Consider the following 15,737-nt stretch of genomic DNA (forward strand, 5'->3'; position numbering starts at 1 on the left):
GCTGGCCCTTGACATGTTCTCAGGGCTCCTAACCTGATGGTTGGTCCCCTGCAGCACACAGACCTGACAACAGGCAGGCAGAGAATCAAGCCAAGCTTTCAGCTCACAAAAGGGGACAAACAGGAAAACAACAGCTGGGAGGGAGGGATTAACAAGCGGGTACCCAAAACCAGAACATTTTTGAAGTTTATTTTTATTATTTATTTTTTTGAAACAGACAGATACAGGGCAAGCGGAGGAGAGACAGAGAGAGGGAGACAGAGGATCGCAAGCGGGCTCCAGGCAATCGGAGCAGAGCTGAACTGAACGTGGGGCCCGAACCGGGAGATCATGACCAGAGCCAAACTTGAGATACTAAACCGACTGAGGCCCCGCCAGGCGCCCTTCAAAACCAAATTTACAAGAGTCACGCAGAATCCAAAGAACTAGCCCTTCCGAATGCTTTCCTCTCGCCAATCGGAACCCAGAAGGGAACAAAGAGAAATGTTTACCATCCTCTCCCCACTAGGCACTAGAGCCAGAGATCCAGAAGGCAAACGAGGTAAGAAATCCTACCTACTGCTGGCTTCATCAGGCCCCAGGACCCCCCAACTGCAGACCCCAGAGCCAACGGAGTCCCAGCCAATGTTATACCATCCACGTGACTAAGCAGGACAGCCTGCGGCTGAGACTAACACCAGGCAGATTAAAAGCATGTGGATTTTATTTACACACACGTGGGAGCCCTTATGAGAAAAAGGAAGACTCGAGAAATAATTAGGCCCAAGTGCTTCTTTACTAGGTTGAACACAGGGAGGCAATGATGGAAAAGGAGACTACAAGGAGAGAAGTTATTTTAACAAGGTTTGTTTGTACAGATTCCCTCAGCCTCAACTCCCCCTCTCTGGGGATAAGGGTGTTTCTTCCTCCTGGTACAGGGAGGCCACCTTCCGCTTGGAAATGTTATCTCCTGTTTTCAGGAAGAAAAAGGAAGCTCAGAGTACCCTTTACGCACCTTGCTGTTTTGCAAAAGAATCGATCTGCCAGAAAGGCATATTTTTTGTGTGGTTATATCACAGGGCCAGAGAGCAAAAGCTCTTCTTCCTGACGGGTCCTTAATTTCTTTTTTTATGAAGTTACTATTATTATTATTTTGGAGAGAGAGAGAGTGCAATCAGGGGAGGAGCAGAGGGAGAGAGAGAGAATCCCCTGAGATCGTGACCTGAGGGGAAATCAAGAGTCGGATGTTTTTTTTTTTTTAATTTTTTTTTAATGTTTATTTATTTTTGAGACAGAGAGAGACAGAGCATGAACAGGGGAGGAGCAGAGAGAGAGGGAGACACAGAATCTGAAACAGGCTCCAGGCTCTGAGCTGTCAGCACAGAGCCCAACACGGGGCTCGAACTCACGGACCGTGAGATCATGACCTGAGCCAAAGTCGGACGCTTAACCGACCGAGCCACCCAGGCGCCCCAAGAGTCGGATGTTTAACCAACTGAGCCGCTCAGACGCCCTTTTCTATGAAATTATTCATTGATCTCCCATTGTCTCTCAGCCAGCAACTAGGAATCTTCCGATAGAAATTATCAAATGGTCAGACCATAAAGCCAGATTCCCAGACTCCCACACCCCCAATGCAGGTGACAATATCCATCATAAAGGCATCAAAAGCAAAGCACACATCTATAGAGAGGAGAACAAAGGCGAGAACAATAAACAGTGAAATTATCTTACCCCTTGGGAGTCACCACAACTTTAGCCACCATGAAATGTACTTGTCTATTGACAAAGCCTACCTGACTCTGTCCTGTGAACAGTGTGATGTTTTCCCCACCTTTGGGCCATTTTGGAGGTTTTTCCACCAAGATGCAGTAAAATCTAGTGCCTGGAATACCAGGCTGTGGCACTTGACAGCAATAGGGAGTGCCAAAGGACAATTTTCCAAAAAAAAAAAAAAGAAAGAAAGAAAGAAAGAAAGAAAAGAAAAGCTAAAATCACAACTCTCCTACAGATAAAAAAAAATGAGCACATGTTAAAAATTATTAACTCATTATTTTTTTTAAAGCACGGGAAATTGTACATTTTTTAAGGTTTTTATTTTATTTGTGAGAGAGAGAGACAGAGTGCAAGTGGGGAAGGGGCAGAGAGAGAGAGAGAGAGGAAGACACAGAACCTGAAGCAGGGCTCCAGGCTCTGAGCTGAGCTGCCGGCACAGAGCCTGACTTGGGGCTGACTCTGGGCGGGAACTCACAGACCGTGCGATCATGACCTGAGCTGAAGTCAGACACTCAACCGACTGCGCCACCCAGGCGCCCCTAAAAAACATTTTTTTAAACTTAGATTTTATTTTTAAGTAATCTCCACAAAGTGGGGCTCAAACTCACAACCCGAAGTTCGAGAGCCATACGCTCCACCAGCTGAGCCAGCCAGCGCCCCAATAATTTTTTTATTCTGAGCCAGCCGGCGCCCCAATAATTTTTTTATTGTATAGGGGCATATAGCAAAATAGTTTAGTTGTTGCAGACCACAGTCTTTGTTGCGACTACTCATTGTAGTGAGGGTAGACAATACAGAAACGAATGAGCATGTCTCCGTTCCAATAGAATTTTATTTACGGATCCAGAAATTTGATTTTCGTGTAATTTTCATGTTACGGAATCTTATTTTGATTTGTTTCCCCAGCCATTTGTAAACTGAGAAAAGGAGGTGAAACTGAAAAGGAACAAAGGCTTTAATCCGGGGTCCCAGAATTACACTTCAGGAAGCACAGATTCCTGAGTAACCAGAAAAGTGTCCCTCTCATGTGGGGAAGCAAACGGATTTTATGAGAAAGAAGAAAACGGTAATTACATGATTTAGATAAAGGAGAAAAAAAAAAAAAAACCCTGCTAATTTGGTGCTGACCAGTTGAGTCACTTCTGATTACTATTGTTATTTTATTGGTGCGATCAAATGAAACTGTCCCTGGTATTTATTAATTTACTTTCTCCATATGATCCGAATGCCAATTACTCTTAAAAATTTTATGAGCATCTGCTGGTAAAACGATTGCTGTCCAGCCCAGCTCAAGAGTTCACTAGTTGGAAAGTAAAATGGAGCTTCAAAACGGATTCTCTCGCGTCCAGAAATTTTATTTCAACTATTTCACACACTTAAAAAAATGTAAGAAACATTTTTAGCTCGTGAGCCTCACAAAAACAGCAACAGGATTTGGCCCACAGGCCACAGTTTGCGACACCCTGGCTCCTTCTAAGCCACAGCTTTCCACTGAAACTCCTATTTTCCCCTACAGGAACACGGGAGGTAAAATAGGGATATAATTGTTTGTATAACTGCTGGGAAATAAATTAATGCATGTAATGTGCCCAGAACGGTGCCTAACGTTTTAATTGTTATTATTCTGGAACTGAGGTCAGATACCCAGCTAAAGTCAGGACCAAGGTCAATGTCCGGATCAGCCTCCAACTGGGCCGCGCGCGTATCAGAACTGTATCTCTCCCCCAGTTCCGTGAGTCTCTGCGGGATTAGATTTCTTTTTTTTTTTTTTTTAATGTTTATTTATTTTTGAGACAGAGAGAGACAGAGCATGAACAGGGGAGGGGCAGAGAGAGAGAGAGAGACACAGAATCCGAAACAGGCTCCAGGCTCTGAGCTGTCAGCACAGAGCCCGACGCGGGGCTCGAACTCACAAGCGCTGAGATCATGACCTGAGCTGAAGTCAGGTGCCCAACCGACCAAGCCACCCAGGCGCCCCTCTGCGGGATTAGATTTCTGCCGCGGGAGCGGTCGTGGTCACGGGTCGCATTCCTTCTCAGGAATTCCGGGAGAATCTGAGAACCTGGAGGGCAACTAAAAATGAGAACAAAATTGACCATCTCAACACAGGAGGCGGGACAACCGGCAGTGATTCGCCGGCATAACGCTTGTCTGTGATTGGTCAGTGCAGTAGTGGGTTGGTCGGTAAGAGCGTGGCGACGGCTGTCCATTGGTCGGCGCAGAAAGGGGCGGGGAAACGAGGGACAGTCAGCCTTTGATATGCGTGTTGCAGTGAGACGCCTATTTGCGATTGGTCCGTAAGGTGCGGAAGGCAACGACTGGCTTCATTCAGCGACCGGCCCGGGGATGGGATGCCGGTCTTTTATTGGCTAATACCTCTCGAGGCCCGCAAAATTGAGCGACCTGCGGTCAGTGATTGACTGGCGAGGACTGGGGCGGGCGTGCAGAAAGCGAAGACAGAGTGCGATTGGCCAGCACCGGGAGGGCGGTGATCCCGGCGCGGGTTCCAGAGTAGCGGCGGGCTATGGCTTCCGGCGGCAGGCGCTGGCTGCGCGGTCTGTGGGCCGTGGGGCAGCCCCTGTTCCAAGGTCGTGCGCTGCTCGTCACCAACACGCTGGGCTGCGGTGCTCTCATGGCGGCCGGGGACGGCGTGCGCCAATCCTGGGAGGTCCGCGCCCGGCCTGGCCAGAAATTCGACCCGCGGCGCTCAGGTGAGGAGACCGGCGCTATACTGGCCCCTGGCCCCGGAGGATCTTTGGCCCCAACCTCAGATTTGGAGATCCCTGACCCGTGGCCCTAATTCCCGGCAGGACCCTTGACCTTGGCGTGCACCCGAGACCCTCAAAACCCACCCTCGGGTCTCCACCACGGGGTCTCTGTCCCGTCCCCGCTCCAGGTCTCCCATCTCCTCCTACTTCCTGGTCCCTGCCTCCTCCCATATCCAGTTTCTGTCCACTTCCACCCGCCAGGCCTCGTCCCCACTCATCCCCTTGTCAGCTTCCCTCCCTTCTGCACAGAGACCAAACCGCACCCAGGGTAGTCGAGAGCTCAGCCTCCGGACCCAGTCAGCCTGGGATTGTGCCCTGGCCCCACGCTTCCCAACCCGCTGTGCCTGTTTCCTCGTCCGGAGAGCAGGGCAGCGGTAGAACCTGCTCAGAGGGTGGTGAAGGGGATGAGAGAAAACGGGAGAGGAGCCACTGGGACGGTGCCTGGCAGTGGGGCTTGTCATGGAAGATCGTCCGGCTGGGCTCTGGGAGAACTTCAGGTTAATCAGGGAGGGAGGTTAACCAGGGAGGGAATGGATGGGGGGATTTGCTGGCCTGACGTGCCCGCCCCCCCCCCCCCGCCCCTCCCCGACTCTTGGACTGCTCTCAGCTAGCATGTTTGCAGTGGGCTGCAGTATGGGCCCCTTCCTGCACTACTGGTACCTCTGGCTGGACCACCTGCTCCCAGCGTCCGGCCTCCGTGGCCTCCCAAACGTCCTCAGGAAGGTCCTCATCGACCAGCTGGTGGCCTCTCCCATGCTAGGCGTCTGGTACTTCTTAGGTAAGGAGCCTTGTGAGCTTGGGCTTTTCCCCTCCGCACGTCAGGAGGGGCATAGCCAGCTTTGTGTTAAGGAGGATGCTGAAGTGCCTTTCTGACGTGCTCTTCTGTGAGTGGCTCGGGCCTGGGTGCTGTGTCCCAGTGGTAACAGGACAGACCCGTCGGGGGCAGGTATGAACGGCAGAATCAGACAATGATCCTTAGTGTTGGAGGGATGGGGACAGGATCAGGTGGGCCCAAGGCAATGGCTGGGAGGGCTGCCCAAAGGAGAGGACACTCAGCTAAGACCTGAAGGAGCCAGCAGGCATGAAGAACTGCCCGTGTAAAGGCCCTGGGGCCGAAGGAAGAGTTGCTGGGGCTGGGGCTGGGGTTGATGTTGATGGGGTGCAGTCATCCAGCCCTTGACTCTAGGATGAGTTTCCCCCATCCTCCCCACCCCTTCCCTCCAGGCTGTTTCCTCTGTGGAAGGCAGGAAATAAAACAGCCTCAGGAAGGGTGCATTTTCATCCTTTGGGGTGCGTGTTTATTTATAACCTCTCCCTCACTGGAACCGACTTGTTCTCCGCCCCAGCCACTCTGCTGTGTGTGGCCCTTCCCGCCACAAGGCTTTTAAAACATGGTCTGTCTGCCGGAGACACTGGCCTTCAGGGCTCCTGCCCCATCTACTCTATCACCGGCACTCCCCAGCCTCTGACACTCCCATTTTTTGGTTTCCTTCCCAGGCCTTGGCTGCCTGGAGGGCCAAACCCTGGATGAGAGCTGCCGGGAGCTGCGGGACAAGTTCTGGGAATTCTACAAGGTGGGCAACGCCCACCCCCTCGGGCCCCGCCCTTCCCTCGCGGCCACGCCCTCAAGGCCCTGCCCCTGACCACACTCCGCTCCTCCCCTCAGGCCGACTGGTGCGTTTGGCCAGCCGCGCAGCTGGTGAACTTTCTCTTCGTGCCCAGCCAGTTCCGAGTCACCTACATCAATGGCCTGACGCTGGGCTGGGACACGTACCTCTCCTACCTGAAGTACCGGGTGAGCACGGTGGGTGCACCAGGCACCCAGGGGACTCCTCAGGGGCCACATGTGTGAACCCCCAACGGCAATGCATCTGCACTCCACGGTGAGGTCCTCCTGTGCCTGTGACAGTCCACAAACCACAGTAGGTGGGTGGGGAGCTGATCACCAGCAGGGTAAAGACCGAGCCCCTCTCTGCTGTTTGATGTGACCTTGGCCAGGTCCCTGCTGAGTCTTTCCGGCAAGATTGAGCCCAGCCACAAGACTGGAGGATGAGGGCTCACTTGGCGACGAGGAGTCCAGAGGGGTGTGTGACCAGACCTTCTTGCACGGACGGACCCTGGGCCCAAGGTGGGGACGCAGCCCATGCCCTTAGAGCAGGGCCGAGCCTGGAGTTGACCTCCAGAATCTGGGGCCTTAGGCGGGACCGAGTGGCTTCCAGTATTCTGCTCGGGTCACGGGCTGTGGAAATTCTATTAAATTATCTTGTCATTGAAATTGCTGTGGATGACCAAGGCCACCGTTGGCAGGCCGGCACTCATAGGGACATGGCGTCATCCATTCACTTTATTGGGTGTGTGTAGTGTGGTCATGACATCTCCTGGGGATCCGAGGGGCACGTTTGACACTCATGACGTCCGAGCAGGTCTGGTGTTTCGGGGGGGTCCCAGGGTGGCGAGTACCCACAGCAGCCCTCACCTCTAAAAAAGGGTAAAACTTTGGGGGGTGAGGAGCCAGGTGGGTCACTGCCTGGCTCTGATCCACCCCATGGTCCATGCTGAGACCCCCCCCCCCCCCCCCCAGAGTGGCCTTGGCCCAGCGAGTCACAGCCAAGAGGCTGGCCAACCAGACTACCTCCCGTCACCCAATGAGCCTGCCCTGGGGTGTCATCGGGCCCCCTCTTCAAAACCAGTAACTCTCGATGGGGGGTGAATTTTAAAAAAGGTGGGGTCTTGAGAGGAGGGGAAGCGGTGAGTTCACAGGGCCACGACACGCCACGGCAGAGTGGGGACGGGGCTGTATGTACAGGGTGGGACGTGGGATGGGCAGGGAGCCCGTGCCCCTGGGGGACATCTCCAATAAATAAATAAATAACTACAATAATAAATAAGGGTGAGGGGCCAAGTGGGGGCAGAGGTCTCGTGCCCTCGGCCAGTGGGGGCTGGATCAGGCCCGGGGGGTGGGGAGGGCGGGGGTGGGGGCAGGGCAGCTCTCAGCAGGCGCAGTCCTGGTGCGGAGGCGCCTGCTGGTCCGTGAGCTGTGGGCCCTGCTTGGCACCCGTGACTGCAGGGTCGGCCGTGTCCAATGACTCGGACATCTTCTCACAGATGACGTCCACCAGGCGCTCAAAGGTCTGCTTGACATTAATGTTGTCCTTGGCGCTTGCCTCAAAGAACTCAAAGCCTGTGGTTTGGGAAGGGAGGGGTGAGGACCCTGGTCTTCTGCCTCCCAGAGCCCCTTCTCTGAGGGCAGGGAACATCTGGAGATCCCCAGTGCCGACCACCTGTCAAAGGCACCAACAAGCCCTCTAGGGTGGGCCCTGTTGCTCGTATTCCTTCCCGCACCCTCAGACCGTCCCTTCTGGTCTCCAGGCCCCTGGCAAGACCTACTTCCTTGCTCCCGCCGGCCGACCCAGCCTGTGCACTGACCCTGGCAGCATCTGACATTCCCATCCGCCCGTGCCCTCCCCCGCGTACGTACCCTCTGGTTCCCTGCGGCCTCTCCGGAGGATCCGTGTGGTTCGGACCCTGCACGATCGGCCACGTTTCCTCCAAGTGGCCCCCGTGGCCCAGCCGTGTGAAATGACTCGCCAAAACACCCACGATCTCCCCCACCTGTGGCCTTTGCCTAAGTTGTTCCCTCTGCACCCTTTGCTCAAGCACCAGATCCAGTGCCTTCCTCCAGGTCTTCCCTACTCCAGGTAGAGCTTGCCCCCCTCCCCAGGCACCCCCCCCAGCCCAGCCCCCCGTAAAATGAGGTCCTTCAGGCCCAGCAACCCGACAGGAGGCCGGGCGGCGAGGGGATCCGAATGAATCAGTAACTCCCTGCCTGGTGAACTCCTACGCATCCATCAAGATCCATCTCCCGGCTCCTGGATCAGGGCCGTTTGCAGAAAGCGTGAATTGCCTGCATTCAAATCCAGGCCCTGTCCTGGCTCTGCCGTGAGATCTTGGACGCGTCCCCTCCCTTTCGGGGCCTCGCTGTCGCTTTCCTAGCCTGGAGGTGTGCGGCCCCACGAGGCACTCACCAAGGTGGTCAGCCAGCTGCCGGCCACGTTCTGACGACACCACCCGTTCATCTTCCATGTCACACTTGTTCCCCACCAGCAGCACCTGGGCATTGTCCCATGAGTAGGTCTTGATCTGGGTCGACCTGGAGGAGGCGGTGACGGGTGGGGTCAGGGCCGGGAGGATCCTGGCTCCAGCGTCCTTTCGTCTCCTCCCCCCCTCACCCCACTCTAGTCCCCCACCTCCTGATTATTCCTTGAACTTGGAAGACTTGGTCCCTCCTTCCAGCCTGTGTCCTGCCAGGAACACGCTTCTGAGGCTCCCATCCCAGACCTTCGAAACCCCTTTCAAGCAGCCCTCCTTCCCAGATCCCTGTCCCCCAGAGAGAATTTCTCCGTCCTCTGCAAACTCAGAAATTTCCTTAAACCTTAGCATTACTTTGGGCAGGAATGTAAACGTTTATATCCTTTCACCTATGAGAACTGTCCTATTCTCTGCCCCCGCCCTGACCTTTTCTCTCTACATATTTCATATTTCATTCTTCCATCTGAAATGAAGCCCTTTTCTTTCCCCTTAGTTCGAGCCAATGCTACCAAGCTTTAATGATTACGGACTGACGGCAGGTCTGAGAATCTAGTATTGTATTTACATTTCTGCCAGGGCAGCTGGGGCTTTGCATCAAACCCAGTTCTGAAGACAGTCTGCGAGGGGATGGGGTGTGCTCACCAGTCCTGCACGGCGTTGAAGGACTCCTCGTTGGTAATGTCATACATGAGGATAAAGCCCATGGCACCCCGGTAGTAGGCCGTGGTGATGGTCCGGTATCGCTCTTGCCCTGCTGTGTCCTGGGGAAGAAAAGACAGCGGTCAGAGAGGACCCACACATAAGCTCCTCAGAATGGAAATAAGCCCTGAGGTTGTCCAGCCCAGCCCCCTGGGGACCAGAGGTGGCTCAGGGAAAGCAGACTGGCCACGTACATCGTGCTCCATCATCCTCCAGAGGCAGGCACCTACAGAATCATTCCATCACTCCTTCACCATACCTGGGCAGTGACCTGTGCCACACCCTGTGCGGGGCACTGGGGGCACAGCCGTTAACAAAATGGACAAAAATCACTGCCTTGTGAAACTGACAACCCGGGATAGGAAACAGACGATAAACACATAAAAAAGAAGAAAACGTATCCTATGTTGGAGGGTGATAAAGACCGAGGAGAAAGATAAAGTTGGACAAGGAAGGACAGGCAGTGCAGGCGAGGGTATGGTTTTAAAAGCTGAAGGAAAGGAGGAGGGACCCATGTGGGGATTAAGGGAGAGACAATCCAGGCAAAAGGCACAGCCCAGGCAACGGCCCTGAAGTGGGTCTGTGCCTGGAACATCTGAGGAACGGTAAGGAGGCGGAGGTGGAAGGAGACCGACCAGGCAGGGGCTCCCACACCGGGGGAGAGGGGGGTACTCCTAAGCCAGGGGACAGGTATGGGTTTTACCCAGAGTGAGGTAGGGGCCATGGGAGAGCAAGAAACAGAAGGGAAGGCTCTGACTTGGGATTTAACAGGTTCCCTCAGGCCTCTATGGGGTTAAGGGAGGTGACCAGTAGACCCCGGGGAAGGTGCCGGCTCCTGTCCCAGGGAACGAGGTTGGGGGGCCAAGATCCAGCTGAAACCGAATACAGACTCATATGAAAGAGCTTAAAGATGGGGAAACTGAGGCACCAAGCCAAGTGATGCTCTTGACGATAGCAAGGCATAGGAAAGGACCCAGCATTTGCTCCTTCCCCACACCCAGAGAGCAGTGATTAGGCACCCATGCGAGAACAACAGCACTCTATTCTGGGCCTCTAGCCCCCGGACACACAGGAGGCACCTGATAAATGCCCAGTGTGTGAATGAATGAATCCAGACAGGGAACAGACAAAGCTGGGGCTGCTTTTCTGGGAAGGGCAAGTGAGAGACAGGAGCTTCCCAGCTGGACCCACCCAGATCTGCAGCTTGATCCTCTTGTCGTTGCGGTAGATGGTCTTGACCTTGAAGTCTATGCCCACAGTGCTGACAAAAGCAGGCGTGAAGGAATCGTCTGCATAGCGGAATAGGAAAGACGTCTTGCCCACGCTGCTGTTGCCAATGATGAGGATCTTGAACATGTAGTCGAAGTTCTGGTCCGAGGACTCCTTCTGCCCATAGCGTGAGTCTGTGGCCGACGCCATCTGGGTGTGTGGGGTGTAGGTGAGGTTGAGGAGTCCCCTTCCACCACCAACTGCCTAAGCCCCAGGCACAGGGTGCAGAGAACTCCAGAGCTCTTGAGGGGGACTAGTGTTTTGAGATTACCCTTATCTCATTAGAAGCCCCAGTGCTAATGGTGGGGCCGTGGCAAAGGACGGCGGTGACCTTGAAAGGCCGGAAGTGTCAGAGGAGGAGCTCAGAGAGGTGGGGGTAGGGACACCCCAGCAAGCCCCTCCAGCACGCCCTCGGCCCAGGTCCCAGGTCCGACTGTAATCCTAAACCCTAAGGCTAGGTGGGTAGGGGTGACTGCAGCCGGCCCCGCCCCCCATCAATCATTCATGTTCCTCAGAACGGAGCTGCTCCGGCGCACGTGCACACGCGTGTACGATCCCGCGGGGATGCGAGTCGCAGCACCCCCTTCCCCTAGACTCCCAAGATAGGAGAGATCGGGCTAAAGCAGCTGGTCATGTGACAGGCACGGGGCGTGCACACGTTCACGTGCACGCAGCAGGGAACACACCCGTACACGCGTGTGCACATGAGAGTCGAATACACTCGATGCACAGGAAAGAGACGCAGACACTTGTCTGCACACCAACACGCATATACAAATGTGACAAGCCCACCCGTGCGCAGGACGCCCTCCACCCATGCGGGCGTGTACACGTCACCCACGCGGGCACGCATTCCAGTGCACGTATGGACACGGCGTGCACGCACATCACAGTCCATGCGTCTCCTTCCACACGCGTGCAGCACGCACTCACGGGAGTCGGGACACCCACAGGGTCACACGAGCATACCCTGGTACATAAGCAAAAGGGTATGCACACAAACCCGCTGGCACAGGCGGGCGCGCACACGTGTGTTCACACCACGCGCACGCGCACGCACAGAACCTCCCGCGCGCAAAGCTTCCCGCAAGGCACTCACCTCCCCTCCCCCTCCGCCGCAGAGGCCGAGGGTGGGGGGTGGGGGTGAGATTCCGGCAGGTAGGGGGAACCAGGGCCCTACCCTTACAAGGGCTGTGATCGCCGCACCCTTCTTCCCATTTGACCCTAGCCAACCTCGTCCCCTACCCTGCAAGCCCCTCAGTCAAATGAAGGTTATGTAGGTGTTCGCTGAGGCGGCGAACCAGGCCGCCCGGGAACTCACCTTGCCCTGCACCGATGCGGTGGTGACCCTAGCGGTGGCGACTTTTCGGCAGCTGTGGTGACAGGGCCCCCGTGAGTTGATATGGGGCTACGCGACAGGGGCAGCGGCGGCGGCAGCAGCGGCTCAGGCCCCTGCAGTCCGCGGTGACGTCCTGCAAAGAGTGAGGCGGGGCCTCATATGCAGATGTAGCCGTGACGCCATCCTGGGGCGGAGCCGCGCTTGGAGAAGTAGCCCACTGACGCACACAGAGCCAGGGGGCGGGGCTCCCACGCAGATTAACCCACGAACGGGGCGGGAACCAGTGTGCTCAGCCAGTAGTGCGCGGGGGCGGTGCCTACCTGCTCCGCCCCCTGCTTGCGTCATGGAGGCGGGGGCGAGTGGCGTCCTGTCACTGGCTCAAGCTCCGGAGCGACGGACTGAATAGCCGATCAGAGATAATCACCTTTCTTCTCTTGTCCAATAGTGGTTCCCATATGGTTGCAGGGATGAGAGGTCGAGGCCTTCCTTCGCTAAGCCTGGGTCTTCAGGGGGCGTTCCCGTTCCCCGCCCCCGACCCCGCCCGCCTTTGGCCTGAGACTTCAGCGGACGGCGACCTCTTATTAAAAGCACTCTGTTCCCAATTTCAGAAAAGAGCAGACATCCGAGGGATGCTCCATGTCCCCTATTTATGGGGTTCAAAATAAGTACAAATGAAGAAAAAGCGGAGATAGGGGTCAAGAGAGACCAATTTCCGAGGTGTAAGATCCCCAAAGAGGACCGGGCTGGTAGATGCCCGATCCCGTTTCTGAGATGAAAAAGAAGAAAGAAGAAATAGGGATCAAGAGAACCACTTCCTAGAAAAGAAGGAAGGGGCTGACACTACAGGAACCCCTCCTCTCCCTGCGCCCCACTTTCCGGAGAAAAATTCGAAGACCGTGCTGAAGTGGGGCAGAGAAACGGCCTACCTCCTAAATGCCCAAAGCCTGCATTAAAAAAAAACAAAAACAAAAAACAAAAAACAAGAAACCAGGAAACAGGGAGGGTCTGAGCGAGGTTCAAAGACCCAGCCATAAAGATGGGGCTGGAAGATGCTTTACCCGTGCCTGGTCACTGACTTAGACAGGGGACCCACTCCCTCCATCTGGGGAAAGAAGACTCAAGAGATTGGAGACTTTGGGGGCTGAGCTGCTCAGTCATTTATCCTCCCAAATCTTGAGGGGGAAATGTCAGAATTGGGGGGGGGGGGGCAGGAGAACAAGACCCTTTCCCCCGTTTTGGATCCCTGCCCCTCAGCTCCGGTCCCCAGACCCGGCAGGAGGAGCGTGGCCCCAAGAGAATCCTGATTCTTTGATTCCTCCCCGGGAGCTGATGGAGGGGATGGCAGGGGGTGGGTTTCGTCCTGTTTATAAAAAGCTTGCCAGCTGCGGAGGCGCCTAAAGACCAGAATAACTTAGCGCCTGGAGCCGCCCCCCCCCCTCCCCCGCCCCCTGGAAGTTCGGGGCGTCCCTCGCGTTCCGCTGGCATTTATTTTTATTAAGGGTAACATTTTTGTCCCTCTCCTCCAATCGCACTATAAAAGTATTACGAACCTACTGCGGAGAGTTGGGAAATTCAGAAAAGCAGAAAAAAATAAACAAAAATAAATTTACCCCCAATCTCCCCCACCCCCAGACCGGCAGTCAGTGGGGCCCCAAGCGCGCTGGGACAGGAACCGGCCCACCCACACCCCCGGTGGAGGTAAGGACGTGTGAGGCTTCTTGGCTCCCTGACCTCCCAAACGCTTGCTCTGGGCTTTGTACGTGGGTGGCGCTCAGAAATAGCCCACAACACTGTGTACCAGCGTCTGCACAGAGGAATTTGTGTTTTATTTTATTTTATTTGTATTTATTTGTATTATTTCATGTTTATTTATTTTTGAGAGAGGGAGGGACAGAGCGTGAGCAGGGGAGGGACGGAGAGAGGGAGACACAGAATCCGAAGCAAGCTCTGAACTGTCGGTGCAGAGCCGCAGGTGGGGCTGGAAACCATGAACCACCAAATCCTGACGTGAGCCGAAGTCGGATGCTTAACCGACTGAGCCACCCAAGCGCCCTGGGAATTTGTATTTTAAAGTAAAAATGATGCAAGGCATTTATTGTTGAGGAAGAGCATTCCACTCCAGAATTAGGGATGGTTGAATGGGGGAAATGCTGGACAGCAAGGGAGACCAGAGCTGGTGACACAGAGGCCTTAAATCCTCCCAAGTCCCACCCTACTCAGAGTAAAGTCTAGACTCCACCGGACAGCCCAGGCCCTCCAGGCAGCTGCCTGTCGCCAGCTACCTTCCCCGTCTCATCTTTCTCCTCCAGTCAGATACTCCCTCTCGTTCCAGGTGCAATCCTACCTCAGGGCCTTTGCATCTGCTGTTCCCGCTGCCTGGAGCACAGTTCCCCCACCTCCTTCCAAGCCTGGCTCTCTCACCCCCTTCAGATCTCGGATGGACACCCACCTCCCATTTCGGGTCACCTTCCTATCACGTTGCCATATTTCTCCTTCTCCTGACACATCCCCATCAGAAATAATTATTTGACTTGTTTATCCATCAGCCATCTGAGAGTTCTGAGAGACAGGGATTGGTGTCCCCGGCACCTAGACCTGTGGACACAGTAAGTGCCCTGTGATGGTAGGACATGTATGAATGAATGATTGGAGAGAGGCTGACTTTGGCCACGGAGGCTAGGGAACCTCTCTGAAGAAGTGCCATTTGAGTAGGAACCTGAAGAACGAGCTGTTCCCTCCAGAAAGAGGGAACAGCAAATGTTCACTAAACAAGCTCAAGGGACAGCCTCTTTCCAACTCTCCTTTCCAAGGAGAGGCCCAGGCAACGTCTCCTTAAGAGAAAGGGCAAACTGAGGCCCCGAGAGTCACCCTAGGAGGTCACAAGGGCCGAAAGTTCCAAGGAGCCCTGAAGACCTTCTCCAACCTTCCTCTTCAGGTACAGAGTAGGCCACAGAGGCGAAAACTGTGTCCCTTGGTAAGGACCCTAAACAGGAGAAAGTGGGGGACCTTGAACATGTGAGCAACTTCACTCACCCCCTCTGCAGGCCTCAGTTTCTACACCTGAGAAATGGGAGAAGGAAGAGACAGAGTTAATGTGCACCTCAAGCAGGTAGCTCGGTGCGTGGCTCAGGACACACTCTTCTCAAGCTCAGAGAGGTTAAGAGACTCGAAGTTGTCAATATTCATCTCTAGGGGATACTGAGGGTGGTGTGGTGGGCCTGGCCCAGGCCTGTGGGGATCAGGGTGTGGAGACGATGGTGGACATGAATCCAAGAATCCTCGAGAACTTCCACGAGTGCCAGCCTGGGATGGAGGGTCAGGAAGGACCGTGCAGGGGAGGAGACGCTGAGCTGAGACCCAACCAGTGAGAATGAGGGTGGGGGTGAAGCAATCCAGGTGGTTTGGCACAGTATGTGCAAAGGCCCTGAGGTGGGGCCATAACTTGGGGTATGGAAAGCCAGCATGGGTGGAGTGCAGTCAGTAGGAGGGAGAGAGACGCCAGTGACCCAAATTGAAGGGGAACATATGTTCTTATAAGTAGGTGGAGAGAAAAAAAACAAAAACAAAATAAAAATGGGGAAATAAGGTGAGAGGCTGAAGGCAGATGATCTACAGGAAGGTTATAGCAGAATTTTATTCTCTTTTTTTTATGTTTCCATTATTTCCAAATTCTCTACAGTAAACACATATTACTTGTAAGTAAAGGGGGGGGAGGGAGAAATAATTATAAATACAAATCCCCTAAATCTCTGCCTTTTATTTATTTTTTTAATTTTTTCTAACGTGTATTCATTTTTGAAAGACAGAGAACGAGCAGG

At 54.5% G+C, this 15,737-nt stretch overlaps 2 protein-coding genes across 4 annotated transcripts; one reads left to right on the top strand and one right to left on the bottom strand.

The window, feature by feature from the left end:
• Nucleotides 1–4,060: 4,060 nt before the first annotated feature.
• Nucleotides 4,061–6,796, top strand: MPV17L2 (MPV17 mitochondrial inner membrane protein like 2). 3 transcript variants are annotated; one of them, XM_042928913.1, is made up of 5 exons: nucleotides 4,061–4,466; nucleotides 5,131–5,301; nucleotides 6,021–6,097; nucleotides 6,190–6,406; nucleotides 6,522–6,796. In XM_042928913.1, the coding sequence occupies exons 1-4, from the start codon at nucleotides 4,280–4,282 to the stop codon at nucleotides 6,373–6,375; spliced, it is 621 nt and encodes a 206-aa protein (XP_042784847.1). In that variant the 5' UTR covers nucleotides 4,061–4,279; the 3' UTR covers nucleotides 6,376–6,406; nucleotides 6,522–6,796. The 3 variants fall into 3 exon arrangements, with proteins under 3 accessions (XP_042784847.1, XP_042784848.1, XP_042784846.1); XM_042928914.1 differs by having other exon boundaries at nucleotides 6,190–6,318; XM_042928912.1 differs by having other exon boundaries at nucleotides 6,190–6,796.
• A 58-nt stretch (nucleotides 6,797–6,854) lies between these two features.
• RAB3A (RAB3A, member RAS oncogene family) lies at nucleotides 6,855–12,046 on the bottom strand. The gene is made up of 5 exons (XM_042928911.1): nucleotides 11,902–12,046; nucleotides 10,503–10,730; nucleotides 9,255–9,373; nucleotides 8,549–8,673; nucleotides 6,855–7,704 (listed from the first exon to the last, which is right to left on the bottom strand). The coding sequence occupies exons 2-5, from the start codon at nucleotides 10,728–10,730 to the stop codon at nucleotides 7,514–7,516; spliced, it is 663 nt and encodes a 220-aa protein (XP_042784845.1). The 5' UTR covers nucleotides 11,902–12,046; the 3' UTR covers nucleotides 6,855–7,513.
• Nucleotides 12,047–15,737: the final 3,691 nt, after the last annotated feature.

This window comes from Panthera leo, chromosome A2 (assembly GCF_018350215.1).
Source record: "Panthera leo isolate Ple1 chromosome A2, P.leo_Ple1_pat1.1, whole genome shotgun sequence".
Classification (NCBI taxonomy): domain Eukaryota; kingdom Metazoa; phylum Chordata; class Mammalia; order Carnivora; family Felidae; genus Panthera; species Panthera leo.

What these genes read in the sequence shown, in the direction of transcription:
- RAB3A (XM_042928911.1), bottom strand. Translation starts at nt 10,730, where the DNA reads ATGGCGTCGGCCACAGACTCACGCTATGGGCAGAAGGAGTCCTCGGAC. An exon ending in TTCAACGCCGTGCAGGACTG is followed by an intron (nt 8,674 to 9,254) that starts GTGAGCACACCC and finishes CGCCTCCTCCAG; the next exon opens with GTCGACCCAGATCAAGACCT. An exon ending in GCAGCTGGCTGACCACCTTG is followed by an intron (nt 7,705 to 8,548) that starts GTGAGTGCCTCG and finishes CCCAAACCACAG; the next exon opens with GCTTTGAGTTCTTTGAGGCA.
- MPV17L2 (XM_042928912.1), top strand. Translation starts at nt 4,280, where the DNA reads ATGGCTTCCGGCGGCAGGCGCTGGCTGCGCGGTCTGTGGGCCGTGGGG. An exon ending in ATTCGACCCGCGGCGCTCAG is followed by an intron (nt 4,467 to 5,130) that starts GTGAGGAGACCG and finishes GACTGCTCTCAG; the next exon opens with CTAGCATGTTTGCAGTGGGC. An exon ending in AGGCGTCTGGTACTTCTTAG is followed by an intron (nt 5,302 to 6,020) that starts GTAAGGAGCCTT and finishes TTTCCTTCCCAG; the next exon opens with GCCTTGGCTGCCTGGAGGGC.